The sequence below is a fragment of the Sturnus vulgaris genome, chromosome 6 (genome assembly GCF_052056855.1).
Source record: "Sturnus vulgaris isolate bStuVul1 chromosome 6, bStuVul1.hap1, whole genome shotgun sequence".
In the NCBI taxonomy this organism is placed as follows: Eukaryota; Metazoa; Chordata; class Aves; order Passeriformes; family Sturnidae; genus Sturnus; species Sturnus vulgaris.
Window position 1 is genome coordinate 41670777 of NC_142248.1, and position 27870 is coordinate 41698646.

Consider the following 27870-nt stretch of genomic DNA (forward strand, 5'->3'; position numbering starts at 1 on the left):
TAAGTACGTTAATCTATTATTTCTTCTGGATAGAATTTGGCATTTGCCAGTCATTTAGACACCTTTAATGCACTAAGCCATTCATCTCAAACTTGAGCTAAGCAGCCAAAGAAGAACAAAAACCTAAGAGAAGTTCACATTAGTGCAGTGAATAAATTGGAAAGCAGCCTAGTCCAGACATTTACATTGGCTCATCTGCTCCTGTCAGCAGACACAGATCCCAAGGAAAAGGTTCAGGCTCTACACTGAAACAAGAGGTAAACTGCTGAAAAACATGAGCATCCTCAGCTTGCACAGAAGGCACAGGTAACTGCCATTTCCCTGGCTACAGCTCAAAGAGAAGAGTGAAACAGACTTATTACATCCACAGAAGTCCTAGTCTGCAACTACCATTCTCAGATGTATATCTTCATCCTGAAAATATTCTTACAAATCACCTGATCTTTGCATGAAAGGAACTTCATGGACTCTTTTGAGATGCATCCTGAGCATTTCTGGGGAAATACAGCCCTTCTGGAGGCTAGGTGGGGGTGCAAGCCTCCAAGCCTGGGGGCAAAAGCTTCCTGCCAGATCCAGGTGATCAATCACCCAACACACAATGAATTAACAGCACTAGAAGTCAAGTGTGGCAAAGAAAACCAACTTCTTCCAGAGGGTGGGAGGTGACGCCACTGTTGATTAAATTCTTCCTCGATGAAGTGCGATTCTCAAGTTAATTCAGATTGGTCAAACAGGAAAAACTTACTTTTTACAGAAAAAAGGCCTACTTATCCATTGTTCACTTCCCACTGAGAACTCACCTGCCAATTCAGCGTGCCTCCAGAAAGAGAAAAAGGTAATAATGTTAAAAAAACCCAATAAAAATATCACCACTAGTCTAAAAAAAATCCGACAAATTCAGACTTGTCTTGTCCTTTGCAATGGGCCAAGCTAAAAAATCCAGCCTGATTAGCACTTGGACATAAGTTGCCTGGAATAAAGCCAAACAAAGCCAGTTTTTAAATATTTTAATCTTTACACCATAATAGAAGTGGCAGAAAAAGAAAAAAGTAGGAGATTATAACTAAAAGCTGACTGAAAAAATGAGCAGAAGGACTAACTGACCTGACTCGAGATTGGATTTGGGTCTTAATACCCTCAATGAAGTTGCCAGCATTGGGTTACAAGAGAAAAGCATTAAGCTGTCTCAGGCTGAATCATTGCATGGCCCCAGAAATACACCGTGTATTTGTAGTGACTACTCAGGAATTACCTAGCAGTAGGAGGAGCTTCCAGGTTGATTGAAATGTACTCACACAAACAAAAAGAATTACAAAATGCATGACCTACTGCATTGCTTTAGCTGGCAAAATGCTGCAGGAAAAGGTACAGGGGAAGCTCAAATAAGGTAAATAGCAGCATTGAAATTTTAGTGTCTGAAAGAACGAAAAACATCCTGATATCTATTCCAAACTCTCCTTCACAAGCACAAATGTCATGAGAAAAAGGGGTTCCGTACACGTCTTTTGGAGGAGGAGGAGGGGCTGAAATGGCCCTGCCAGCTGACAGGATTGTTTACCAGCGGCAAAGCAAATGGGATGCAGAGCCCAGGAAACCTTTGTTCAGCGAGTCGCAGGGGGAGCTTAACCGTGCGGGGGACAAAAGACGCGGTTTGGAGAGGTGATGCCGAAGGCAAATCTTAGGCCTTTCTCATGGAAGGCGAGGCCATTTCTCGGTCCGTGCCGGTGCCGTGCGAGCTTCCCCGTGCCCCTGGGCTGTGTGCTCGGGGCTTTGGGGGAGGCGAGCCTCAAGGTTGTCGTCAAGGCTCTCCACCGCCTCGGGTGCCAGCCCCAAACACAGCTGATCGCCAGCCGGAGGCCCCCGAGCGCTCTCCCTGCTGCTAAGGTGCCGCACTTCCCACTCGTGGGCTCCTCCACGGCGAGCTGCAGCGAGGCGCTGGCGCAGCGCATCCATCGCTCCGCTCCCCCCCCGCGGCTCCGCCAGGACCCCCCGGCACCGCGCCCCGGCCGCGCACCCACACGGCACTTACGGTTCGCACGAGAAAACCATTCCTCAGCCTGCAGATCCCAAGCTGCAAGGGGGGACCGCCTGTGCGACCAGGCAGGCATGGCAGAGGAAACCCCTCCTCCACAGATGCCCTATTTATTCGCCGCTTTAGCATCCCGGGTGTAAGGGGGGGGGGGGAGGCTCGCCCGTCCTCCCCCTCCCCGACCCCGAGCTGGGGAGACACCGGAGCTCGCTCTCTCCCCCCTGTTTTAACCCTTACGTTTTGAGTTGGGAGTTTTACCTGGCGAACGGCCGCATCCCTCCTCAGAACAAAACCACGGGAGCTTTATTCTGACACAAGAGAATTATTAGCACGTGAGGAAGCGCACGCCGGGCGCCTGCCCGCGGCTGGCGACAAAAAGGTTGCGGGTTGGAGCCTCTGGCACCGAGAAAGGTGGATGCGGTGCTCATTTCTTGGGAGAAAGAGGGATTGGAGCCTCAGACCCGGATGATTTGCAGCAGAGTCAGTCTGAAGCGAACCCAAAAAAACGACCACACGTACATCCACGCACAGGAACCACGCACAAAGATGTATCCTTACTTCCCCTGCATTCTGCTTTCTCGCCTTTACCATTATATCCCAGGTATTTAAGTACGAATTAAATCTCCCACACACTAACCTGTCCTCTCTTTAACCTTCCAGAGCAGGCAGAAGGCCTCCACTGCAAATAGCCTGTTATGCCAGAGGACAAAATAACCCCTAATCTTCATTTATGATATCATTCGTTTGTGGAAAAACACACTGTCATGACTTCTGTGTGTTATGACTGCCAGAGATCACGGGGTGGGAAAAAAAAGGCGGAAGCTGGAGAACCTTGGGTTACAAGTCACTCCCCACCCAGCCAATATCAGGAAAAAAATAAAACAAGTTGTGATAATCCCACCAAAAATGCAAAGAATGATTTTGAAATCAAAGGTTTTTCAGTAATTTTCCACAGACCTGTACTGACTTGCTGATGGCTCACATGGCAGAACACACAGTGCCTGTGAGGACATGGCACACTTTGAGAGGGCTTTGGACATTTGCACAGGTAAATCATGCTCAGTTTATTGTCAGAGTGGTTTAAAACTACATTTGAAATGGTTGACCTGAGTAAATAGGGAAATAACCCCCAGCTTTGCAGGCACACACTGAGAGGAAGATGGTGTGCAGAAGACAAGGACTCCCCTTGCACTGCCAGCTCCCCCTGCTCCCTGCACACATTGCATAACCAAAATAAGCCCAACCATGATGCCTGAGACAATAATGAATTTTGTCACAGCTTTTACACTGAAGAGAAACATAATCCTCAAAGGACAGACAGAACACGGAAAGAAAGCAGGCACTTTGTGAGTGAGATTTCAACCATCCACATATTCTGTATACCAAAAAAAAAACAAACCCAAGAATGAGATTTTACAGTGGTACTGCCACAAACCAGCAAAATTCTGCTGGACATTGCTGTCTTGTTTACCTGGGGAGGCCTCCCTGCAGCATATTTTCCATCCCTTGCCATGCAATATTGATCTGCAGCAATTTAAAAAAAGACCTTTGAACCCAGAGTGCACCCACACTGATTGTGGGCTGCCACAGGGTAGGACAGCACACCAACACGTGGTGCCTGACTGTCTGCCCTGCCAAAGGGTAACCAATGTGGTGGAAAATAAATAGAGACCAGCTGAAAGGTGTGCTGTGAATTCACTCATTCCTCAAACCCATAATCCGGGGCCTGCTGTGACTTTTGGGGCAATCCAGCCGCATTGAGGCTGCAAGGGAGGAGAGGAAAGCTCACTGCACTCCCCACAGAGCCTCCTTGGACCCCCAGCACAGCACAAGGTGGTGTCACCAGAGAGCTTCAACTCTTTCCTATCTCTTTTGCAACCTGAGAAGTTTCAGGCTGTTTGGGAATTTCAGCCCCCCCAGGGTATGCAGGAAATGAGCTGAAAACACCTCGAAACTCCCAAGTTGTATGAAGAAAGGAAAGGGCTGACTCGAGTGTGGCAGTTTAAAATTCCTGGAAGATGCAATGATGCTGGCAGCTTGCAAACACAGGGAAAAGACCAAGTTGCCAAGGATAGTTACTTTTAAAAGAATGAAAAGGCATATTTGACCTTGCTAGCTTCCCTGAATTTTCATGCTTGCTTTAAAGGTCGCAGTCATTGGAACCCATTCCTTTTACATACAGAAAAACTTTTCCTTTCTCCACAAGGCTGAAAACATGAACTAGACCCACCAAGTAAGAAAACACATCAGTGTGCCGGTAGCTAGAGGAGCTGAGAGATGGCATCCCCTTTCCACATCTTGGCAAGTGGCAAGAGCTGCAGGATGCCCAGAGGTACAGAAATGCAATGTCAGTTACTGCAGAGACTGGTCTGCGGATCCAAAACTGCTGGAGGCAGCCCCTGATGAAGCTGGTGGCTTTAATGAAAGTTCAAGCAGCATCCAAAGGCTTTGCAAAGCCCCAGGCAGTGCAGACACCCTCCAGCGACACGGGAGTGCTCCTCCAGCCTGAATGCAGGCACTAACAGCAACGCAGCAACGCAGAAGGAAAACATTTCCTTTTCACCGGGCTGGGAAGCAAAGTGTGGAGTTAGAATCAGTGGTGGATGGCCCTGCTAGTTCTTGCCTGTTAATGCATGGCCCAGGAGTCCAGCTCAGAGGATACCGAGGATGTAAATCCCACTCCATGGGTTTTTACCACCCTCATGTAGCCTGTGCACTCCTCCTCCTCCTGTTTCAGTAACAAAAGCAAGGTATTTTCTGAGTCCATCTTTAGAGTCAGCACAACGCTCCCTTCCTGCCTGTTAGTATGTTTGTATTGCCCATCCCTCAACAAAGACAAACCTCCCGAGGTAAGAGTATCTTCTGAGCTGAACAAAATTCATTTGTTCTCCTTTCCCAGCATGCTAATGCCTTGATGGTTACTTTATCCCATGAAAATTAACATTTTGAGACTCTTCCAAGTTTGCAGCCAGACGGTGGCTTGGTGCAAAACACGAAGCAAAGCTTTTGTCACCGCATAGGCTGAGCACAGGCGGATAATGGAAGTGTTAAGTCCTGCAAGTGCAGCCATATGGCAAATCTGAGCTTGTCACCACGAACTAAGAGAATCACTTCAAGGACTAAACGGGGAGCTCACCTAATTTGCCCATCTGTCCCAGGACGTTTATTGGTTTAAAAAGGTGGAATAAGCTATCAGGAGGAATGCTCTGCATTGATACATTGGCTTCCAGGCTGGTTTGGTTTCATGTTGGTATCACACAGCCACACACTGCACTGCAGAGAAGATAAAATCTTATACAGGTTGCAGGGACAGCCATGGGGAAATCAGCAACCACTGAACTGAAGCTGGCAATATATCTCAGATTCCTTTGTTCATACAGGTTATTTTTCACTCTTGAACCACAGGATCAAAAACTGCCCATGTACGAGAAAGATTCAGTGCCCAAAAATGAAAAATTGGCTTTGAACACACAGATATGCAATATACATTTTTTTCTCCTACTCAGTGCCTGGCTCTGTAGTTCACCTCCTTCCCTCATCATGGCCTGCCATGAAGACATACTGAAATTCGGTCCTTGCCCCTGTGATGATGGGTGGGCCACTGGGAGTCAGGTACAAGTACAAATAAAGGCAGCAGTTCATTGTGTGTTCAACAGAAATTATTGGAGTTGTAATATTTGTAAAAAAAAAAATTCTCCAAGTGGTCACAGATTTGGCACCTGAAACCTCAGAAAATTTTCACTTCAATTTTACTTGCCACATCTACTCAACTGAAAAGACAGGAGCAAAACCACCTCCTCATTTCATGGATGTGCTGTGAAAATAAGTTCTTGCAAGTAACTTTTTTTTCAGGAGAAAGAAAAGGTTTTCTCTGCATCATAGTCAAAATTTGTCACTTCTCTCCAGGAGCATTCCCAAACCCTCCAAGCCCTCTGGCACTCGTTCCCAGAGGCATCTCCTCCAGTCCTCTTTTTTTTCTCCAAGCATTGAAGCAGTGCCTAATAAAAATGACTTTGCACAGGTCTGCAGATGTGGCAGCACTTGTGCAGTGCTCCAGTCTCTTCTGCAGGGCTGCAGTGGCTGCACAGCTCCTGTACCATTCCCTCCAGCCTCCACACACTGTGAGAGGATCTCTGGACTATGCCTGCTTAATCCAGCAGGGACAACAAAATTCTGCCACCATCCTTTACACGTGTTCTTTCAATACAATTTTTTTAACAGTTTCTGAAAAGCAAACTGAGAAGGAAGGAGACAATCTATCAGCACGAGGCATCATAACCCACACCTGCAGGTCACCTCGCCTCCAACCCAAGGCTCTTTGCTCCTCTGTGCTCTCCCTCAAAGATGCTCAATTTGTGTCACATGGGTGATGGGTTGAGCTGCTGCTTCCCCACCATCACCTCAGCTTGAGAGAGGCTACTCAAAAGTACAGGAGGAATCTCGAGTGCCCCAAAGCACACCTCTGAGTGAGGTGGACATTTCAGCCAACTGATGTCTGATTTAATTCCTTCAGACATCAAATCTCAGTGGCAAGCCAGCAGCACAGCAGCAAACTCAAAGCAGAAAGTTGGAAGGTTATTGCAAGGCAAAATAAACTCATAGGAGTGTACTCAGAGTCTGTTGTGAGTGTCTGGCCTGGTGGTTACTTATGACTGAGCAGCTGAGAGCCAAGCCTCAGCAAGGTGAATTAGGTGAGGGTGGAGAGGTGCTGCAAAACAATGCCATATGCTGAACCTCTCCTAGTATTAACTCAAAGGGGACCAGCAGAGCCCACAGGGCTGCCTGATAATCTTGGGCCACCAAGGGAGCTGCTTAAAATCACATTTTGCCAAGTCCTTCCAGTTCATTATGCTGGTCATGAGCACCAAGTTGGTGGAAATCACAAGTAGAAGCTGGCATATTACAGACACTTTGGAATTAAGAACACAGGAACAATGATAAAGCATCACACCAATTCTCCAGCAGCTGCAATATCCACTTAGAAACCAAATACTGGGAACCTTGTTGATGCTCTAGACAAATCCACAATAATGTACCTCAAAGCACCACTGCACACTTGCCTGAAGGTAAATATTTAAGACATATCAGGTAGACAAGCCCTTGTTACAGAGTACTGGAATACAGTTGCCAGATGTCTTTCTAAAAGCCCCATCAGTCCTTTAGCATGTTTTCCTAAAGATTACCAGAAATGTGCCATGCTTACATCACTTTTAAAACAGTGCATTTTAATCTGCATTTAAAAATTGCTACAATTCAAAACCAACACACAGCAGAACAAAAAGTGCTGCTGAGAGCCCAGAGTGGGGGATCACAGGCAGAACAAAACCTTGGGAGAGAAGTTGAGACCAATACTAATTTGGTGTTAGCCTTATTATTTCTGGATTACCAATAAACTCAGCAGGAGGTGAGACCAGCCCAGCATCCTCCTCCCAAGCTGTGGCAGAAACTCAGAGATGATAATGAAATGAGATCGTCTCAGTAAGGCTAATACTGAAATGATCATGATGTTCTTAACTCTGTCAAGTATAATAAAGATGCTTAATTTGTTAAGAAGTGGTTGTTGTCTAGACTGTGCAGGTTTTTGTTTTAATTTTACCTGATAGTATTTTCCACTCCACCATCACACAGAAAATCCTGAATTTAAAAGAAACTCATATGGTCCTTCAGTTGTTTTTAGGAGGGAGACTGAGTAAAGAAATAGCACTGGTATTAAATGAAATTTCAAACACTTTCGAATGAAGAAAAGGAACATTATCATATAAATCTAGACTGTCTACACAGACAGAATAGAATGTATTCCTAAATTCTGTGCATTCAGACACAGAGTGAAAGAGAGGCTTGTGTTAAAATAGGAGGGTCTCCTAAAAAGCCCAAATCAACTCCTACCATGCTGCCTTAGAATTAGGTTGGAATTCAACACAATGGAATGGAGATACCACTTTGACTCTTCCTTTTACAAAGCTCCCATCATGAAAATTTTATTTTATATGAATTCTTACACCCTGTCTTCTACCGTTGGATAAATTAAGACATTTGGTATCATAATATAGCAATAAGTTACACAAAAAAAAAATCATTCTCTTCAGCTTGACTCACTAATAAATTCCAACTTAACTGGAAAGTCATGTTGCTCTGTTTCTGATGGTCAAGGACACAAGGCTCTGCTTCTCACATAAAACATTGAAAATCATTTTCTTACCGTGCTCCAATGACATCGAAGAGGTGCTGCCAGCGATCATTGATTTTATTGAGTTTATCATCTATTTCTGCAACTCGGCTCTTGTTGCTAGCCTTGATTAACTGATCACCCATTTGTTTCAAGTGAAGCTTATTTTCACTGAACAGGTTTATTTCTTCCATGCAGTCCTGATAAACATAAATAAACATTGCTTTAATTACAGGGTAAAACAAAACAATGATACCAAAACAAAAATATGTGGGTTTTTTTCCCAGGTGTGTGATGTGAAGTCAGGTTTGGCTGAGGTTTCTACATTAGCATGTAGAATTCTCACTGAAAACAAAAAGAAAACCTCAATGAAGAAGCCCTCTCACAATTTATGAAAAAATAAGTAGTTTATAGACTTGCAAGTACCAGGAGTAAGTATTCCTAGAAATAGCAATTGAATGTTCTAATTTTATCGGCTGTTTTCCTGATTTAACATCATTTTTCAATGAAGCTACCTCAAAAGAACCCAAATTCAAGTCTTCGATGGCTTTATTTTGCTGGCATTCTTATCCAGAGGAGATCTGGGATTAGATAGAGATATTTAGCCATAAAGAAGAACAGTAGAACAACAATGGTCTTCTTAAAAACCAAGCTAATACAAAAGTATTAGAAAGCACCAACTACCATGAGGGAAGGGGAAGAATTAGGTTTTATTTTTGGCTTGTGGTAACTTCTTGTTCGCCTGGCATAAGACCTACCCCATTCTTCAATCTTTTCTTTGCCCTCTGCCTACCAATTGTGTGGATGATGGAGACAGTGAAAGCAGTGAGCTGCTGCTCCCAGGACATCACTCTGAGCACTGCTGGGTGTGCACGTGTGCCCCAAAACTACAACAACCCAGACCCCACTACCACAGCTCACACAGCTCACACTCCATGACTAAATGCAGTCCCATGGAATTTCTGTTCAGCTTTAAGCTCCAAGTCTGAACATCCAGAAGAGCTAACGACAGAAAAGCTCATCTCATAAAATCCTGTATGTATTGGTTTTACATCATGTATCACTTCCAAGAAGCAAGAAATACAAAAGGAATGGTGTCTCTACAAGGAGTTATCTGACTGCAATTGAAGAAAAGTGGCATTACTACTTACCTTCTGCAATTTGTCTATCATGTCTTCAATGCTAACATCTGCAGTCTGCAAAACTTTGCTTTCCATTTGTACCAGCCAGGAGCACAGCTCCTTGTTCTTCTCATTGAACACGATCCAGGCATTGAGCCTATCCTCGATCTCCTGCTTCCGCAGGGACACCTATGGAAAAGCACACACAATAAATTCTAGCAACAGTTTTTTCAGGAAGGAAACCGGCAATTATGAGCCTTCTAATTTCTAGTCTGTATCTGATCTTATTCCATTTTGCAGCAGTAGTTATCAAGTATTCTACCTTCCTTTCCAAAGCCAGCAAGCAGATTGTTATTACATCTTATTTTGGATAGCAGGGCAAAAAGTTGACTAGCAAATACCAGATTCTCTCCCTCAGAAGAATGAAACTGAGTGACAGCTTTATAAATAATGTGCTTATATAACAATTTAAATGTTACTCAGTGAAAACCTGAAAATGTCAAACACAGAAGGAATAAAAGATACATAATTACTACATAGTGTTTAGTATGGACCTATATATAACACAAGGGAAATAACACCTAGGTTTTTCTGCCACTCTTAGAGAAACTTTGCAACTACTGACTGCAATTATTTCATCTCTATAAAAGCCTCCCTCTTTTCTTTCAATTTGCCCACCAGTAACAGGAGAACTTCCAAAAAATCAGCATCAAGAATCTAACCTTTTCATTGAAAACTATGGATTTTTTCTCCCTCAAAAATACATTTTCCAGGATGGATAAATAAATTGTCTAGACAGAGAAATTAAGGTCTGATACTGCCTACTGCACATTACGTTTTGCTTGTCTTGGCTGTAAATGGCCACTCTAAATATCTCCCCATGGCAGGAAACATTCCCTTTTCACATCTCACAGGCACTTTATACAGCATATGACTCCTCAGAATTCTCTTACTGATTCTTCTAAGCTAATCTCTAACACTATTTTGTACCCCCGACTGAAGCTGAAATGCGCAGTGTGGAAGCAAGGCCAGCTCCGTGTAACACCAGGATCAGAACAGAAGGCACCAAGCCATCTCCCACCACATTGCTTTTGTCCCTTAAATTCTGACTTGTTTTCAAGGAGAGGATGGCGGAATGAAAGGGATTTCTGAATCCTTTATGACGATCTAAGCAAAGAGATGAGGATGAAAGCACTGTCTTGGGACATAGGGAAACAGTCTCCCAAGCTCTCCATAGGAAAAAGCCTGGAGATGCCAGGGACCTCAAAGTTTCTAAGAGCGTCTCTGCTCTGGGATGCTCCCATGTACCCTCAACCTCAGAGGTTTGGAGGGTGAACCCTTCATCCTTCTTTACCACTTGCAGCATCTCCCATGAGATGAGTTTACCTGGTCCGTGGAAGAACAAACTCTGCTTGTGAGCTCTAAATGCTGATGTGATTCTGACTGCATGTTTGCCTGCTAGCTGGCTAAGCAATACAGGCTGAGAGTAAAAAACAGGAACAACCCAAAATATTCTGGACAAGCTTCTAGGAACATGAGTCCTTCATTGCTTTGAGCACTTTCTCCTCTGTGCAGGTGCCCTGGTGCCACCCCCATTTTGCACCCACTGTGTGAGCATCGTGTGCATTCCAGAGGGAGGCTAGAATAACATCCCTACAGGACGCTGGCTGGGATGAATGGTTAAATCTGTGACCTACATGCACCTTGCAAGGGCAGCTCAGTAAATGCTAATCCCTTGAGTGCATCTGCTCCCTTAGCCTGCCTGCCCCTGCCCAGTTGAGCACAGGCATCTGGCTGCTCCAGGGCCGTGACAGCTGCAGCTCTTTCACCTCCCTGCAGTTATTCTGCAGACCTTCCTCCACACAATACATCTTGACTCTAATTTGTTATCCAAAACAAAGCAGTCATGCCAACAGCAAAGCTAATGAAGTCTGCTCTCCTACCCTGGTGACCAGCACTGAGCATCACTGTGGGCTCTCCTGAGGCTCATTAGGGCTGTGCAAACATTCAGAATTTCCCTTCACTACAGCACTCAACAGATTCCTCCCACTACAGATTTTGTCTGCCTAATACAGTTACATCACTGTCACCTCCTTCCTCCCTCCAAGACAGACTGAACTCAACGTTGTTCCCTCAGGAAATTAAAATGGAAATTTTGAATAAAATCTGAACTTAAATTACTACAGGAAATTACTACTTGCATAGATTGTAGTAGAGGACATGTCAAAAATTTTAATTTTCAGGGCTATTTAACACAGTGGAGACAGCAGGCTTCAGTAGCTCACAAAAAAAAAAAAGAAAACCAACAAAGTTCATTCATTTATAGGCTTAACTACAGATTTCCATTAGGAAAATGGTTCAGGCATTTTGATTTAAAAAATAATGGCTTGTATTTCTCAGGAGGAGAGCAGTTGTCTCTGAAATTACTTTCAGAGCTCAGAAAAAATAACAGAGAAAACACGGGTTATAGCACAACTGTCCAGTTTAAGGAAAAGAAAATAAATTCTTCTTTTTCATTGCATTGCAAAAAAAACCCAACCCTATTTCAATTAAACCAAATAACTATTTCATCACAACACAGTTTGTGAAATAAGCACAGCTGTTCATTACTCTGGCAACATCCCCACCAAGACTGCTTTACCTTTGCCTGTGTAAGGGTTAGAAACAAAATACTAACTGGCTTCAATACTTCTTTACAAACTGTAAAATAAAAGCTATTTCCTTGTCAGTAAAGAGAAGCAAGAGTTTGGCTTACTGGTGTGTAGAGCTGAGGGGCTCTTAAGTAACTTAAGACCCCAAAGTATTTTACCTCTTCCAATCCTATTAACAGGGCAAAGTAAACACACATTCAGACTGCATAATAACCTAATGAATCAAGTCCATGTGACTTTGCTGTAAATGTTCCCCAGCAATTTTAACGCAACATTAAATTCAGTGTAATATAGCAACAAGCCACAAAGAATGCAAATGTTTCACAGCATTTTCCTGCTACAAAAAAGACAAGTCAGTTTCAGGTGTGTTCAAACCCAAGGAGTTAGTATTTAAACACATTTAAGTTTCCTTTCTGCTGGTATTTTGTTTCAACTTTCCTCTTCCTTTCCCTGCTCCATGCCCTCTGGTAATTCCTGTGCTCATCCCTCCCTCCCTTTGGCATCCCGGAACAAAGGCACCTATTGCAATGAACAGCTGCATCTGGGCTCTGTGCAGTTCCACACTCACTTCTCACAAAGGGTTTGCCACAAATCCCTCGGCAGCCTGTCCAGGACACAAAGGGCAAACTCCATCCCGGGCCAGGAGCAGCAGCGTTCCCAGAGCTGCCCAAGGGAGCCAAGCCCAGGAGCAGCTGTGGGGACACAGCTCTGTGGGGACACAGCCCCGTGGGGACACACAGCCCCGTGGGGGACACAGCCCTTTGGGGACACACAGCCCCGTGGGGACACAGTCCAGTGCTGCCCTGCTCCCCCTTCCCTGCCTGGCCCCACCGACACCATCCCGCTGCAAACAGCCCCAGGAGGTGCAGACTCACCCGCAAGCAGAGCTCTTCCCACTGCCTGTGCAAATGCTCCACTTGCTCCTTGAGCACCATCATGTCCTCGGTGAGGATGAGGTGTGCCAGCTCCGCCTTCATGGCCTGCAGCTCCTTCATGTCGTGGGCCCAGTCTGCCAGCGACTGCTCCAGCTCCTGCATGGAAAAGCACCCGCACAAGCCTTGGCACTAAGCTCCTCGGCTTTCCAAACCTGCTGGCTAATCCCCTGCCTGGCCTGTGGGGGAGGAGAGCAGGGAACGTGCAGCCGCCTCTGCATGCTCTCCAGTGGGGAGAGAGATCCAGGATCCCCGGGAGATCACTGGAACCCCACTGGAACCCACGGCAGTGCTCCCAGCTGACCCCACTGGAACCATCACGGCATCCCAAAGTGCTGGAGCACAGCCCGGCCCCGGCAGCTCCCCACGCTCCAGGGCAGCATTTGGGCTCTTGCACCCAGGCCGGCACATGCCTGCTTCTTCAGGGTTTCCTTTCTTCCTATTATGATTATTTTGGACAAGTTGCTTTCCACCTGCATTTGCTCCTGTTTCAGGTTATTTTTCTAAACACAAAAATTAAATCAGTTGCCTTCTCTAATGAATGATTTCATAGGCATTTCCTCAGATTTATGAGGAATGTGGAGCTTTTAAACTGCTCATTCACAGAAAACAGGCTCTCTTTTCTGCTTTGCTCCTCTAACTCCCCTTTCCCTTTATTATTAGTTACACATTTTCCTTAACCCTGTTAAAATTATCACCTAAAAGGCAGAGGTACCACTGTGTGCAGCTGGGGAAGGAATATGAAACTCTACACACAAGGTCCTAGGTCTCATTTTGCAAAAAAGCTGCTGGGAAGGGTCACCTAACAAAAAAGAACCTCTTAGAGAGAATCCAGTTTGTCTCATTTTAAAGGGGAAAAAAAACCTGTGAGTGTTTGTGTCAGAAGCCTGCTGGGTCTAAACCCTATGAGGATATTCACAGGTCTTGGACCCAGCTTCAATACTAGAGGAAAACACTAAACAAAATTTACCTGAGATCACAGTACTCCCATAGATGTGCACACATGCATTTATGTCTCCTAACAAGGGGCAAATCCAGAGCAATTACAGAGCTAATTATGGCATTTCATGGGACTTTGCTAGCCTCATGCAAGGTCAAGGCTGAAAGAACAATAGTTTTATTCCATACAGAAGTGAAAAGCAGGAAGAGCATACCATGCCATTTTAGTCCTTTATTGTACTATCACACCTATTAGCAGCACTTGCACTGGCACTGTCTGACCCTGATGCCTCTGCAGCTGAATTTCTCTTGCTGGGATAAGAGGCAGAAGCTGTGTGCTTCCATCTCACAGATAATTCAGGGCTACAGCAAGGCTGCTGCCGTGGGAAAGGCAGCCAGCACTCACAAAGAAGATTTCAGACAGCTGATAATGAGTTCAAAGCCTTGGCTTATTAATAAGCTTATTTGTTCCCACTACATAGGTCAACAATTCGTTTCATAAAAGGATGATGAAAGACTGACCACTCCAGACAAAATGTCTCCTATCCCTTGGAAATGCTTTTCTTGCCATTTAATTTTCATGGTGCAGTATGGGCTGCAAGGAATTTTGCCACTCCCTTACTCTTAATTTTCCTTCTCTTTAATTATTCCCAGATCCTACAGGTATGTATGGTGCTTTGCAGAATTACAAGGTCTCTTGCCTGAGGAGCTCCATGTGCAAAATGGATTGGGAAACAAAAAGGGAGATTCAGTCATGGGGATAGCAGCCAAATGAGCTGAGAGAAGGGAGCTTTTTCCCTTCTGTTTGAGAAACTACTTATTTTATAAATGCAGACTACAAAGGGAGCAGAAGCAGGAAAAAAAATCCGAACATTACTACTACTCATAATCTTCTTGGTCAGCTGCACTTTGGAGATGGGCAGCAATCAGGATGGTGTAAAGGAGAGAAATTCAGTGCCACTGAAGAGCAGGTACGAGGGAAAACTGATTTTACAGGGATGAGGTATTGTGCAAAGACCACATAAATTCAAATGCAACATGGGTGTTCATACCTTAACAAGTTCCTTGGCTTTGTGGAGCTCTTCGTGTTCAACAGGGAGTGGATCTTTTACTTTCTCCTTTAGCTCTTGCAGTCTGCTTTCCAGTTCCTTGATTTGCTTTTCAAAGCGGTCACAAGTCTGCTCAGGGAGACCCAAGGATGTATAAAAGGTGAGGATACTTTATCAAGACATTTGAACCATATGGATATGTTACAAAGTAACATCTTCAACCCACTGAAATAATCTATCCTGTGCTCTGGCTTCTTGAATTTTCTTTTTTGATACACAGTGCAATCCACAAGGATTTAGTGCTTGGATTTACAGAATTTCAAGCCTCTCCTATTTAAGGCTTGCCTTAGAGATAATTTCTACTAATTTTTTTTTTATTCAACCCAAGAGGCTTTAAGCATGGATTTTGGATTGTATCAGTGACAGTATTAAATTTTAAGACACACCTAAATGTGCTACTTAGCCATGAAAGCAAATTCATTGCTCTAAGAAAATAAATATGACCAGCCCTTCTATTCAGATGTTCAACAACATGAGGAGGAACACGTCATGTTAACTCTAGGCTGTATTTCAGCTTCACAGCCCAAAGCAGGAATGAGCTCCAGACCATGGGGAGAATGAGAACAATCAGAGCAGGAACATCCATTGTTCCAACAAATGGAATCCAATTTAATTTCATTTGGAGAATCAGGAGACCACAGTTTTAGCTTCCCTCAAGACCTGATGACACATTACAGACATTTCCCTCAGAGTGCCCCCGAGGCAAGCAGCAGCTCAGCCCTGGAGCTGGTGGGACAGGGAATCTTTTGACACCCAGTGCCAGAGCAGCAGGTGGGAAGGGCATCATCTACCTGTAGGGTGCCACTGAACTGCATCTTCTTCTTCTCCAGCAGGGCCTGGGTTTGCCCCCAGCGCTGCTGTAACTGGCTGAGCTCCTCCTGCAGAGCAGAGCTGGTCTCGGGATCGCACACAGTGCGCAACTTCTCCCCAACATCGATCACCAGGGTGTACATGGCTTGCCACCTCTGAAGGATCACTGCCTTACTCTTGAAAAGGAAAAGAAAAAATAACTTTCTGAGCTGTTCTTAGCGCTTCTCAGAAGTGCTTTCCTGGTATTTCACTAGGGAAGATGACTCACAAGGTGTAACTTTGTTCATAGTCATGAAAGAGTAGTCAATAGATCCCCTATCTGCTTCTTTAATTTCAGAAAAATTATGTTTTCTGTGATATTTTGACTTATAAAACTCTACAATAGCTTTCCTCAGACTGAATCTATAGGATGAAAGTGCTGCAGTCAAAAAAGAGGTGGAAATTCAGTTGTACTAGTTACTCAGAACAAAAAATACAAGTACTGCGACCACCTCTAACACCAACATCTTAGGCTCCTTTTTTCTGAGATAACAGCTCTGTTAATCACGATGTACTCCAAGTGAAGTAAGCCATCAATAGTAATTTGCCCACAACAAACTGATCTCTAACACAAGGAGATATAATCAGAATTTCTTTCTGTGGAAGAGCAGCAGGAGGAAAAGGGCAATTTGGAGTAGGAGGCGGAAGACTTTCTGGCTTTTCTCACTAAGAAAAAAGTATGAGCACTAAGTTGTAGAATCACCTTTACACAGCAGGTAGAAATAAAGATGAAATAAACAGGGCAAGCACCGAATGGAATTCTGGTAATGTGTTAATCCATCAACACTAGGTGTGTAGGCACACAATAAAAATCTTGGACTGTGCAAATAGCATTCAATACTATGATTTAAAAAGGTTTTAGATTGCCTTATGCAACCAGCAAGTTGCTTGTTTCTACCTTCCTCTAAAACAAAGAGGTGCATAGTTAAATGGAAAACCAAAATATCTGAAATTAACAAAGGAAAATATTTTTTCCACTGCATAAAAAATGCAGAATTCACTGCTGAAGAACTTCTCACCAGGTTTGTGTATCTTGGAATGAACAGACTCCCTTACAAGTGCCTTTTCTTTTGCCCATTCCTGCACACAGGACCTATATGGCTTGTCTTGCCACATAAGTACCTTCCTCTAGGCAAAATAAAAGGCCTGAATTCAGAAGTAATGTCAGTAAGATACACACAGACCTAGAGGTTACCTGCTGACTAGCATGTCTGTCTCATCTTCTGGCACCCTGAATTTCCATTTTCACATCTATAAGATTTTTAAAGCATGCAAGGCTACTAAATGGTCATGCTGATCAAGAAGTTTCATGAACCTTTTGCAATGTCACTGCTTTCTTATCTGTGCTCAGGAAAAAGTATCACCAATCATTTCTCCCCCAATAAAGTGTGTAATTTTAAAGCATTTTATCCTACTGGACAGAAGTTGTTTCAGTCTGAGGGGAAATGCCCACATATTTTAGATTTATGAGAAATAAACACAGTACCTTGAAATCATGAATTACATTTCTAAGCTGGTAAAGGCTGTAACAGTCCTGGCTCTTCACAGCTGCAAGGAAGCTGTTTGTGTCATCAAGGAATCTGTTGAGGCTCTGCAGGGAACTCCTGAAGAGCTGCCACTGGCTCACGAGTCCATCAATATCTTTCTTCCTCTGCTGAACCATTCGGATAACATTCTGCCACTGCTCCTTCAGCAATGTGAGCTTGGAAATGAACTCTGTCCTGAAAATTACAAGGGCTGAGTGTTAATTTATTTTGATCTCAAGGCTGCATATTATAGTAATTGTGATGGATCTCCATTGGCAAGGTTGTTTTCCAATTATAATACACAACTATGCAAGAAAGCTCTTTGCAGCCCTAAGCTCAGCCCTGCTCTCTATATCCCAGCAATCCAAACAACACTTACATGATAGAAAAAAGGGTAAGGCAAGTCAATCTTGCAACTATGGTATAGCAAAATACATAGTACAGCAATCAGACACAATATGCACTAGACACTTCTCTGAAGAACAAAAAGGTCAATCCAAGTGACACAAGGTCGCTGATTACGCTGTAAAATTGATCTGCACTATGGAAAATTGTGTAGTTATTGAACCCATGCAAGCAGTTATTTTGTCCTCTTCTTCAACATGGTCAGATGATCCAGCAGATTTGGCTGGTTGATTAAGGCAGCCCCATCTATCAATTCTGCTTCTCTGCAGGAGGCCATCATTCCTGAATCGCTCTGATACAAACCCCTGCCTTTGTGCAGGTAGTTCCAAACACAAAAGCCCAGCAGGTCACCTTAGTTTAACCCTACCTTCCCTGGCAGTTTCAAGCCAAGCTATGGATTTCATACAGTAGGGGAGCACACACACTGTCCTGCCAAGTATCTGGAAGCAGCAAGAAGTGGCAGGGGGGGATATGTGCTCACCCCAAACACCTGAGGCAGCTGAACCTCTGCTCACAAACATTACCTGCTGATTCTCACGCTACATGGATTCAGAGAAAGATGTAAGATCATACTGATAAAAAACAAGTTTGTGGTTTCATGGCCAGTGACTCAATGCCCTGCCATGTGTGCCAGGAGCAATGTGGATAGTCCCCACCTCTGCACTCTGAGAAGCAGAGAGGTCCAGGAAGAGGGAGAGGATCCTTCATATGCAGCAAACTCATCATGCTCTGTGGGCAGGCAGCTTCTCAACCACAGGTACATAACAAAAGACTCCTGTTCAGGAGCAATTATTTTTGTTTTCAGCCCAGCCTGTTACTATCCCAAATGCAGTCTGGCCAGGGAACCTGTGTTTTTTTCTCACTGCGCCTCCTCAAGTTTTTGTCATCATTCAAAGAGTGAACCTAGGTAAGAATTTGTGTTTATGTCCTCATAGGAGCAAAGATTCAACACCAATTCCAAGGAAGACAGCATATCCACTAAATGACCAAGATCTTAAGGAGAAAAACAAATAAAGTACCTTTTCTCTGCTTCTCCAGATTCCAAGGAGAATAGAACTTTTTCTATGATAGAATTAAATGTCTGCTGATTTATGGAAATCTCAGTCTGCAGCATCTGAAAGATGAGAACAAGTTTTAACTATTCAGTGAACAACCTTTGCCATGAAAGCTGCTTCTGCTCCTCTAGAGTGACAGCATTTATTTAATTGTAAATGCTAAAAACTCTATTATTTTCAATTGCTAGTGTCAAAAGCACCCTAAGAGTCCACAGTTTTTGGATACCAGGAGGAATTTGCAGATATGTGATAGCAGACCCCACTATGAGCTGGATAATACAGATCTGAAACCTAAAGTTTTTTGATTGTTTCTCTGTAAAAAATAGCAACTGCTCAGGAAAACGCCAGTGAAAACAGATTTCCACCAAAATCTAGTAACAGGTCAAACCAAAAATGTGCTGTAAGAATACAATTTTAAATACATTTCTTCCAGAAACTGTTAAGATTGCTGCCAGGTCTCCAGCAAACTACCCAGTTAGTTGCCACAGGCTCCAGAGTTTTGGGACAGGCAGACAAGTACACCTCAGGGCTGGAGAAATTTAGGACTTCTATGACACAGCACTTGAAGATGCACTCCTAAAGGTCTGATCCTTCCAAAAAGCGATCTGTCCCTTTGGAAAAGGATTTTCATGTTTCAGAGTTTTTACCTTAATAGGCATCATTTCAAGAGTGAAATGCTCTGTAGAATCCTGCCCAGATCTAATTTCAAAAGGCACAGCACTTTCTAGTGATTTCCCCCTGCCTTCATCATTCAAGATGCTTCTTTCATTTTTAGAGTTAGCTTTACCTCATATACTCTCTGCTGCTCTTGCAGTTCTTCAAACCGTCCTGGAATATCTGTTTTTAAGGCTTCTTTCATTTTTTCTAGGAATTTCATCCACTTTTCACATTTCTGAAAGAATTTCTTCTCATCATTTTGGGTTCCCTCAAGCATACTGCAAAACGAAATGAATAACCAGAAACTTCTGTTGGTGGATGTTTTTCTGGGTATGTTTAGAGGTGCCCTAATGTGGTGATTAATAAAATTAACATAGTGGGGGTTTCATTTGGCATTTTGCTCCCTTCTCCCCCAATGAACATCCAGGTTTTTGTTTCAAGAGACTTAGGATACAAATAGCCATGGAAAAATCAAGTAAACTGAAAGGGCAGAATTCCACCTGGCAAGCCCCTGAGAAAGCTGAGAAGAGATTGCAGGACATTCCATACTTTAACTTGGATTTCATTTTAATCACAGAAAAGGGATTGTTACTAGTGATTTTTTTTGTTTGCATTTCAGACCTGCAACATTCCAGAGCAGCTGCTGTTTTCTGACTCCACTGCCGAGTCAGGCTCTGCATTTTCTTCAGAGTGAAGTCACTGAGTGGCAGCTTTATGCTTGCTTCATTCAAACTCTCTATGCTTGGAGAAAGTGCAGCAAGCTCCAGTGTCTGATTCTGGAAGTAAGGAAAAAATAAATTATTGCAAAAAAGTTCTGCCTTTCTTTCATGTCAAAGCAGTAAAGAAGCTTCTTCTCCACAACTTAAAAACATCCAACATTTCTGTGTTAACTTCAAAAATATAGAGAAAAAAAAAAAAGTAGTAACTCTTTTACATAGGGCTCACTTTTCCAGCAGTACTGAACAGATACTCAAGACTTGGTACCTCCACATTTACTTCATACTCTACACTGAGGGAAGCAGGGTAGTTCCAGACAAATCTGGGGAAAAAGATCTCCCATCAACCCCAAATGTGGGTGATTTTCCTCCTTTCCATGCAGGTATTTGGCCTGAAATGCAGATCTGGAGTTTCTAAACTTCAATCATTGCTTTTTGTGTTTTGGTTGAATTATAGTTACTCTGAAGGAAATGCTGCAACGGTGACATTTAGGACACAAAGAGCATCTTGATGTGGGCAAGGGCTGAGTAGTATCTTTTTGTCTTTGGGAATACAAACATACCATGAGCAATTCTGAGTTCTCTTCTTCCTCTAAACAGAGGCTATCAAAGGTGTCTGTGCAATTCTTGACACGACCCTCCAGCGTTTCCAGGCAGTTGTTGAAATCTTCCAGTTGTAAAAGATTGAACTGGGGTGAATATTGAAAATTGACATTAGTTACCATTTATTATACTTATTCAGTGTACAAAAAGGAGCAATAAGCAATATTATCAGGAAAACAAACAGTTATTAAACCTAAATTCTGATGTATTTATAACTCTTTATTGATTTTTTTCCATTTTTCAACTGGACAAGGGGAACATTTAACCCAAAGCAGAGAGGAAGTAAAAGAATCTCAAAATTCTGAGACAGCTGTAACTATGTGAAAGGAATAAAGGTTTCTGTGATACTTTTCATAGCTTGGTGCTATTTAACTCACTGTGAAATTGGAAAGTGAAAACTCAGCTTATCAGAAGGGGGAAACTTGTGAAAATGAGCTTCCTTTAAGGTACACACAAAGCCTGCTCCCATGTTCCTGCACAACCAAAGCTGTGCAGCTTACACGAGTTCTGTGGAGAAATCAGCAGGGCTGAAATTCAACTTTCCTTTAGCAGAACATCACTGGAAAAGCTTTTACTTTCTTTCCAGAATTAAACTTCACATCCCTGAGAGCATAAGGGATGAATGGCAAATACTGGTGTGTGGAGAGAGATTGCTGTGGTAATACTACAGGGTCACATCAGTGAAAATGACTACTCAGAAATGCATTTTTTTGTGCAGCAAGAATTTCACAGGGAATATGAGAAACCTGTTATCTTCACAGTGATTTCTGGCTTCCAGCCATGAACTGTGCTGGTAGATGGATCATAAACAGAGCTGCCTTCAAATGTTTTGATGAAATTTGGGTTTACTTTAAAACAGAACAATTAATTGAAACCAGACTTTTTCCATAAGAACAGACTAATTCTGCATCAGTAAATGTCCAGCAGTACATTTGCTTGGAAGCTTTCTCAGGAATACCTGAGCAGAGGAGAATTCAATCCTCCACTACTCTGAGCAGAGCTCCTGGATCCAGGTCTCTCCCCACCTGGCCTGAACAGGAATGTGAATCTGGTCCTCAGAATTACATCAACAGTTTTCTCTTTGGTTTTAGGTTCACTACCTGAACTCTTCCCAAGGAAAACTGAAGCCCATAGATTTTTTTCAAGGCAGAGCTGAGAAACTTTATAACTTACTTCAATGCTAAAAAAAAAAAAAAGCATTTCCTAATCTTTAATCATCTGAGGATCCTGGGGAAAATAGGCCTACTGACAAAGGCTGTTAGAGTCAAACACAAGTAGGTAAGGGTGAAATCCTTCACCTGTCCCTCTGGCTTCATGCATTATTTCTTTATATACTTTATCATCCTGATGAGTTTTATTAAATTGAAATTTCAATTCAAGAACTATAGTGCTCTAATGAGGAATGTGGCTAAAATAGGACTCTAGTGAGGAAGTTACCCCACACTGACAGCTAATTTAATATTTTAAAAAAAATACCTGAAGTTCATCCAACTTCCTCTGCAACATCTTTTCCAAATAGGTTGCTCTCTGAAAAGGCTGCAGCTTCTCCATCAGAATGGCTTCAGCAGCTGTCCCAGCCTGCTGTTTTATCCTGTCAGCCTGCAAATAAATCTGAGTTCGGCATCCTGCAATGTTCTGAAGGCCGTGCTGTAAATTCTGATGAGAGAAGAGGAAAGGGAAAAAAAAATCAGTAAATGAATCAGATCATCATTCATGTGCCACTTCCATTTGGTATCTTTTGTTGCTGTAACTAAACTCCTTTTGTTGATCCCATCTGGGAGCCAAACTCAGCTATGGTGAAAGCTTCAGTCTTTTACATGAAGGATAATGGGAACTGCATCCATTGAGTGCAGAGCTGGGAAAGGCACAGTTCAAAGTTCAATGGAACACCAGTGACTTCAGGCAGCAGGATACTGCTGCTCCAGAGGAAATCAGGGAGGAAAATCAGAATATCCCTCTCTACAACATGGGTACACTAGAAGATGGAAGAACTGGCCCATGCTGCAGGTGAGGAATGCTTTTTAGTTACAACCATACCAGTACTCTGGATCCCTCAGTGACTGAGGACTTGGGTTTGGTTTTATTTGTTCCCCTTTACTAAGAAAGATGCTTTAAAAATTATACTCTAAAGGCAGTACAAGAACAAAGGGAGTGATTTTAGACTAATTCAATGCACTTGATTAGTTTCTTTTTTTTGACAAGTGAAATCTGCTCTTCATCATGAAACGCTCTGAAATTTGCCACTATGTACTGTCTGTTCTGAGAATTATGAGCAAAGTTTTCTCATCAATAGCAAAGAATACACACATTTCCCCAGAAAGCAAAGTGGTCCTTGCCTCCTGACCCCTTTGTTCAAAAGGATCATATCCTCTATACAGGAATTTATTTTTATTTTTTGTGGTGACAAAAATCCATAAAACTATAATCTCCCCTAATCTATAGAGAGGAAAAGATTAGAAGGATTAAAATACAACTTTGTTATACACGTATATATTCAAATACACAACTCATATGCTACTTCACTGATCCCTATTCTTTTAACTCACCACTTTAAAAACAGTCAATAAATTCCATGTGTTCTAGCCACACACCAGGATAGGATCTGCAGTGCAAAAGGCATTCAGGTGGTCATGCCTTGCTTAGTAGATGTAACACTCTTCCCAAAAATTTCCAGGAAAGGCAATTCCTTTTTGCTGACATATTGGTGAATTTCTGTCACAGCCATTAGTAGATCAGAAAAGACTAAAAACATTCTGGTCTAGGCTTTGCTGCTGTCAGTTTTTCCTGACAAGAAAGACATACATGACTTCTCTTCCCTGTAATGTAAAGTTTCTTATTTAAGGTTACATGCAAAATGGAAGACTCTGGACTTCTTCCAATTCGTGACTAGAGATTCATAAAACATGATGAATCACTGCTCTGTCCTGACACAAGGATTATTGTATTTCTTTATTGCCGTCTGAAGAAACCAAAAATGTCAGAACCCAATGACAGCTTTGCTGTCTGAGAGATTCCAATGTACCATGTGGATTCAGCATGAGATCTCATTTGCCTAAAGACAAAAGCATTTAGAACAATCTAATAAGCTCAGAAGTCTGTGAACTCATCACACCAGACCAAAACACAGTACCAAATCCAATTAAAAACAATTTGAAGGCTGTGGAATAGTTCAGGATGATCCTGTGCTTGGGTACAATGCTCTTTTTTCTCTCTGCTATTGTTCTAGTAAATATTATCCCTCCTCCCAAGCAATGCCCCATAAGGTAAATAATTTTTCTTTCAGTGATTCCTTTCAACACAGGTGTGATTTTTGTGTAGAGCAGAAAGGGGCAGAGATGGAATATGACTCCCTTCTGCTCTCTCCTCACCATACACTAACTCTGGTTTGGTCTCTGGTCAAAGTGCTTAAAGGAAATACACAAGTGCCTGTTCAGGGAAGAAACCCAATATTTTATCTTTTCCACTGACTGGACTGTTGGTATTCTTTTGCCTTGTTTCTCAAAAATAAATCTTGGTTTGTACCAGGCAGCAGAAACTCATCCACGTACCTTTATCTCCTGTATCCTCTGCTCCAGGGTTTCTATCGTGTTCTCCTCAGGCATGTGAGCATCCAGGAGCTGAGCACACTGCTGGCTGTACTGCTGTAACTTGGCTGCTGTCTCAGAGCACAAAGCATCAAAGGGCTCCCAGAGCTGCAGAGCTGCCTGTGCTGCCCGCAGCTGATCTGTGATGTCTTCATTTACTGAGTTCCACCTGCCAAAATATCAAAAGATTAAGAGTGTTTTCCTAGTAGGTTCTCCTGTAGAATATGATTTGGCACAGGATTCCTGTGGGAGTTGCTTTGCATCCACACTCATGTTCCTGAAAGCCACAGTTGGTGCTGTGGGAGCCATCACAAGAAAAGCATGCAGGTAAAATGTACAAGTTCCCCATCCCAGGAAGTATTCAAGGATGGATGGGGCTTGGAGAAACCTGCTCTGGTGGAAGGTGTCCCTTTTGATGGCAGGGGGTTTGAAGCTGGGTGATCTTTAAAGTCCCTTCCAACCCAAATCATTCCATGATTTTATGATTCTGCTGCTCACAGAGATGCCCTTAGATGGGTGAGATGCATTAGTATAGATTTTCAAATCTGACAGATGTTAGAGTCCTGCCTCAACAACCTGGGTTTTTTAAATATTAATAACTGGGGTCTGATTTTGCAGGTTTACCTAGAGTGTGCCTCTGTGCACTTCTGGTCAATAATCTCTGCAAAAGAGGGGGAGCAGCTCTTCTTCAGGTTACTGGCAGCAGCCTGGAGCTTGGCCCAGCTTTCTTCATTGTTCTCTGATTCATCTTGAAGAGCCTGCAGAATGGATTATTGCAATTAATTGTGGGGGATAAACAACCTAAGTGTAACTTCCCCTATAGATTGGCAGGGATAGGGCAGCAGTAATGCCACACTTTTGCAGCACAGATTAAAATGTTTGCAGAAAATGTAACACCTGTTCCTAAAAATTAGGAAGTTAAGAGAGGTGAAATGGTCCAAGTTAAAAAAAAAAATCATTCAGGAGACCTATTCTAAACTGAGATAATTTATTGGCTGTTAAAGTAAAAGCTCATTTAGCAAACCCACACCTCTGAACTGAAAAATGAATTTGCTAGAAATAAAAAATGCTTTTATTTTTAGCCACTGTTTCTATTGGCAGTAAAGTTGGCTTGACACCTCCCATCCTCAGCTGTAAGTTCCCCCTCCTGATACAGGCAATTACAACATATCTGTGAACTGCTCCACGTTAAAAGTAAACCTGGAGACTAGTGATTGAAGGAAGGAGGTGAGAAGGTGCCCAGTTCCTTTTATTTATAACATGAGACAAGGTGAGGGTGGTTGTGCAGAGTTTACTGCCAAGAGTCCCATACCCAGCATTCACAGCCTCAGTCTGTCCTGCAGCACTTCTGATTCAACTTTAAAAAACCCCAAAGCAGCCCTTATTTACAGGAACACAGGGAGTGCTTGCACAGCCTTTCAACACTCATTTAAAATCAGGAAAGTGGATTTTAGCCAGAGCTGTGAAATGCCCAGACCCAGGGCCAGCCTAACTGCCAGCTCCAGATGCTCCACTTGGAGTCTCTAACAGCCAAGCAGAGCAGCCGGAGGACCCAGAGCATTTATGTCTGGCATTTTGACTCATTCAGAAGCTGTGCGGGAGACTCCAGCTCTCTGGAAGTTGACAGAATAGTTGGGCTGGTGCTGGACCAAGCAGAAATGTCAGGCTCAGCATCAATACAAGGTGCAAGGGGGCATGAGGACTCTGTGGGGTTTTTTAATGAACCTTGGTACCTAAATTGCACTCAAGTTGAACTTATGCACTACATAAAATAAGAAGTTGAAATGCCTCTGGAGATAAAAAAAATAGTAATATTGCGCTAACTTCAGTGTCATTATAATAAGGAAAAATTTGCTCAGAATAATTTGTTCAGTCTTTTTTTTTCAGTGGAGTTTGTTTGCCTAAAGGCACAGGAGAAAGTACAGAAATAAGACTTTACCTGGAGAGTTTTGACCTGTTTTTTCAAAGCTTCCAATGAAGCTTCTTCCTCAGATGGTTTGCACTGATCTATGCAGTACAAATATCTTGTTGTCATCAAGCTGACTTCTGCATAAATTTCATCATATGCTCTCCACTGCTCCAGTATTGATTCCATTGAGGCCTTCAGCTGTGCAACCTGCAGATAAACTATTTTTGTTAATATTTCTTGGATAGTCCTGACATATAAATCACCTTTAAATTGACTTAGAAATCTAAACTCAATGTTCAATCCATGACAATCCACAAGAATTTGCCAAATTGGAGTATTTTACTACTTGGTAAGGAATTGTGCAGGCTTCAAAAAAAGCAGTAAATCATATCTAGAGTGAAGTGTAAGAATTTGCTGGAGATTAAAATTTCACTGGAGTTCAAGGCAACACTATTCTGCTAGAACACCCCAGGAAGAACTGAAATAATGAACTGCTTATTCCTTCCTGCCAAAATCAACCTGAAGTGGGAGGAAGCTGAAAGGCTTAATCTTCTTAGGAAACAGATAGTTTGATCCAGAGATCAAGTTTCCTTTCAAGGACAATTTGAACAGAAATTGGTTTGCATGGAAGAAGCCACTACTGCAATACTTGAGAGTTGTCATCCCTCTTATACCATTGTGTTCTAATAATTCAGGCTCACCTGGATCCCAGGCTAGCAAGTTCAGGATTTTCATACAAAATTAAATGATGGATAGCCCCTTTATTTTCTGTCTCTTTCAGTATTACAGCTGTCTAATCTATAAGGGGTAGGCATGGCTTCCATTTGCCACAGGCTCCTAGATACTGCAAACAAAACCACAGTCCTCCTTCAGCCATTTTTATCCTTCTGTTTCAGGGAAGTACATAAGGCATGTCCTGGGTTAGGCAAAACATTCACCTAGTTCAATACCAATTCTCAGTCATGCTTGGAGAAAAGCATGAAAACCAGGCAGACAAAAAACCATGTGTCCACAAGACCTGACAAAAGCCAGATACCAGATTTCAGTTCTGACCATGCAGCCTCTCAACGGAAGATGAAAAAAAGGTCCACACCACAGTTCACCCGAAATAGACTGCACAGATCATTTTATCCTAGTGTTCTAGTTTCAGGCACACACAGGCTGGTGGATTAATCATCCCTATTCTCTTTTGAATCATGGTACAGGTGGGAGGAATCTCTAATTGCTTTTTGTAGCCTGTAGCTAATTACTGCCCACACAAGGAAGATGGAAAGACATCGTTCTCGGGAAATGTCTCTGGGCCACAGACTCACAGGCTCAACCTACAGACAATTTAATCAAGGTATTACATCTCCTTAGCCCTGTATTAGAAATCTCTGCCTGGCTCTGATGTGAGCAGTCACCCGTGGGAAGGAACCTGCACTTGCTGTTTCACTGCACACACAGACAGCTCAGCCCCAAGAACATCCTGCAGTTTGCAAGTTTGGTAGTTTAGTCATAAAATTCCTAAAATTGACATGACCCATGGTGACTGTAAGAAGAAAAAAAGCACCAGGCTGTGAATCCTGCCGATTTCTATCCCCAGCTATACATTAGAAGGAAAAACTTCCCTCATGTAC

The 27870-nt window shown here is 42.9% G+C and overlaps 1 protein-coding gene across 1 annotated transcript in view; it reads right to left on the bottom strand.

Moving 5' to 3' along the window:
- Positions 1 to 27870, bottom strand: part of SYNE2 (spectrin repeat containing nuclear envelope protein 2) — a 152659-nt gene that overhangs the window by 22069 nt on the left and 102720 nt on the right. The window contains exons 86-99 of the mRNA XM_088166323.1: positions 26282 to 26458; positions 24967 to 25100; positions 24307 to 24511; positions 22235 to 22414; positions 20719 to 20844; positions 20061 to 20215; positions 19570 to 19717; positions 18747 to 18841; positions 17283 to 17517; positions 15739 to 15933; positions 14891 to 15016; positions 12843 to 12998; positions 9347 to 9505; positions 8229 to 8395 (exon numbers count right to left, since the gene is read on the bottom strand). Of these exons, the coding sequence (XP_088022449.1) occupies positions 8229 to 8395; positions 9347 to 9505; positions 12843 to 12998; positions 14891 to 15016; positions 15739 to 15933; positions 17283 to 17517; positions 18747 to 18841; positions 19570 to 19717; positions 20061 to 20215; positions 20719 to 20844; positions 22235 to 22414; positions 24307 to 24511; positions 24967 to 25100; positions 26282 to 26458 (2258 nt within the window). The remainder of the gene's footprint in view (positions 1 to 8228; positions 8396 to 9346; positions 9506 to 12842; positions 12999 to 14890; positions 15017 to 15738; positions 15934 to 17282; positions 17518 to 18746; positions 18842 to 19569; positions 19718 to 20060; positions 20216 to 20718; positions 20845 to 22234; positions 22415 to 24306; positions 24512 to 24966; positions 25101 to 26281; positions 26459 to 27870) is intronic.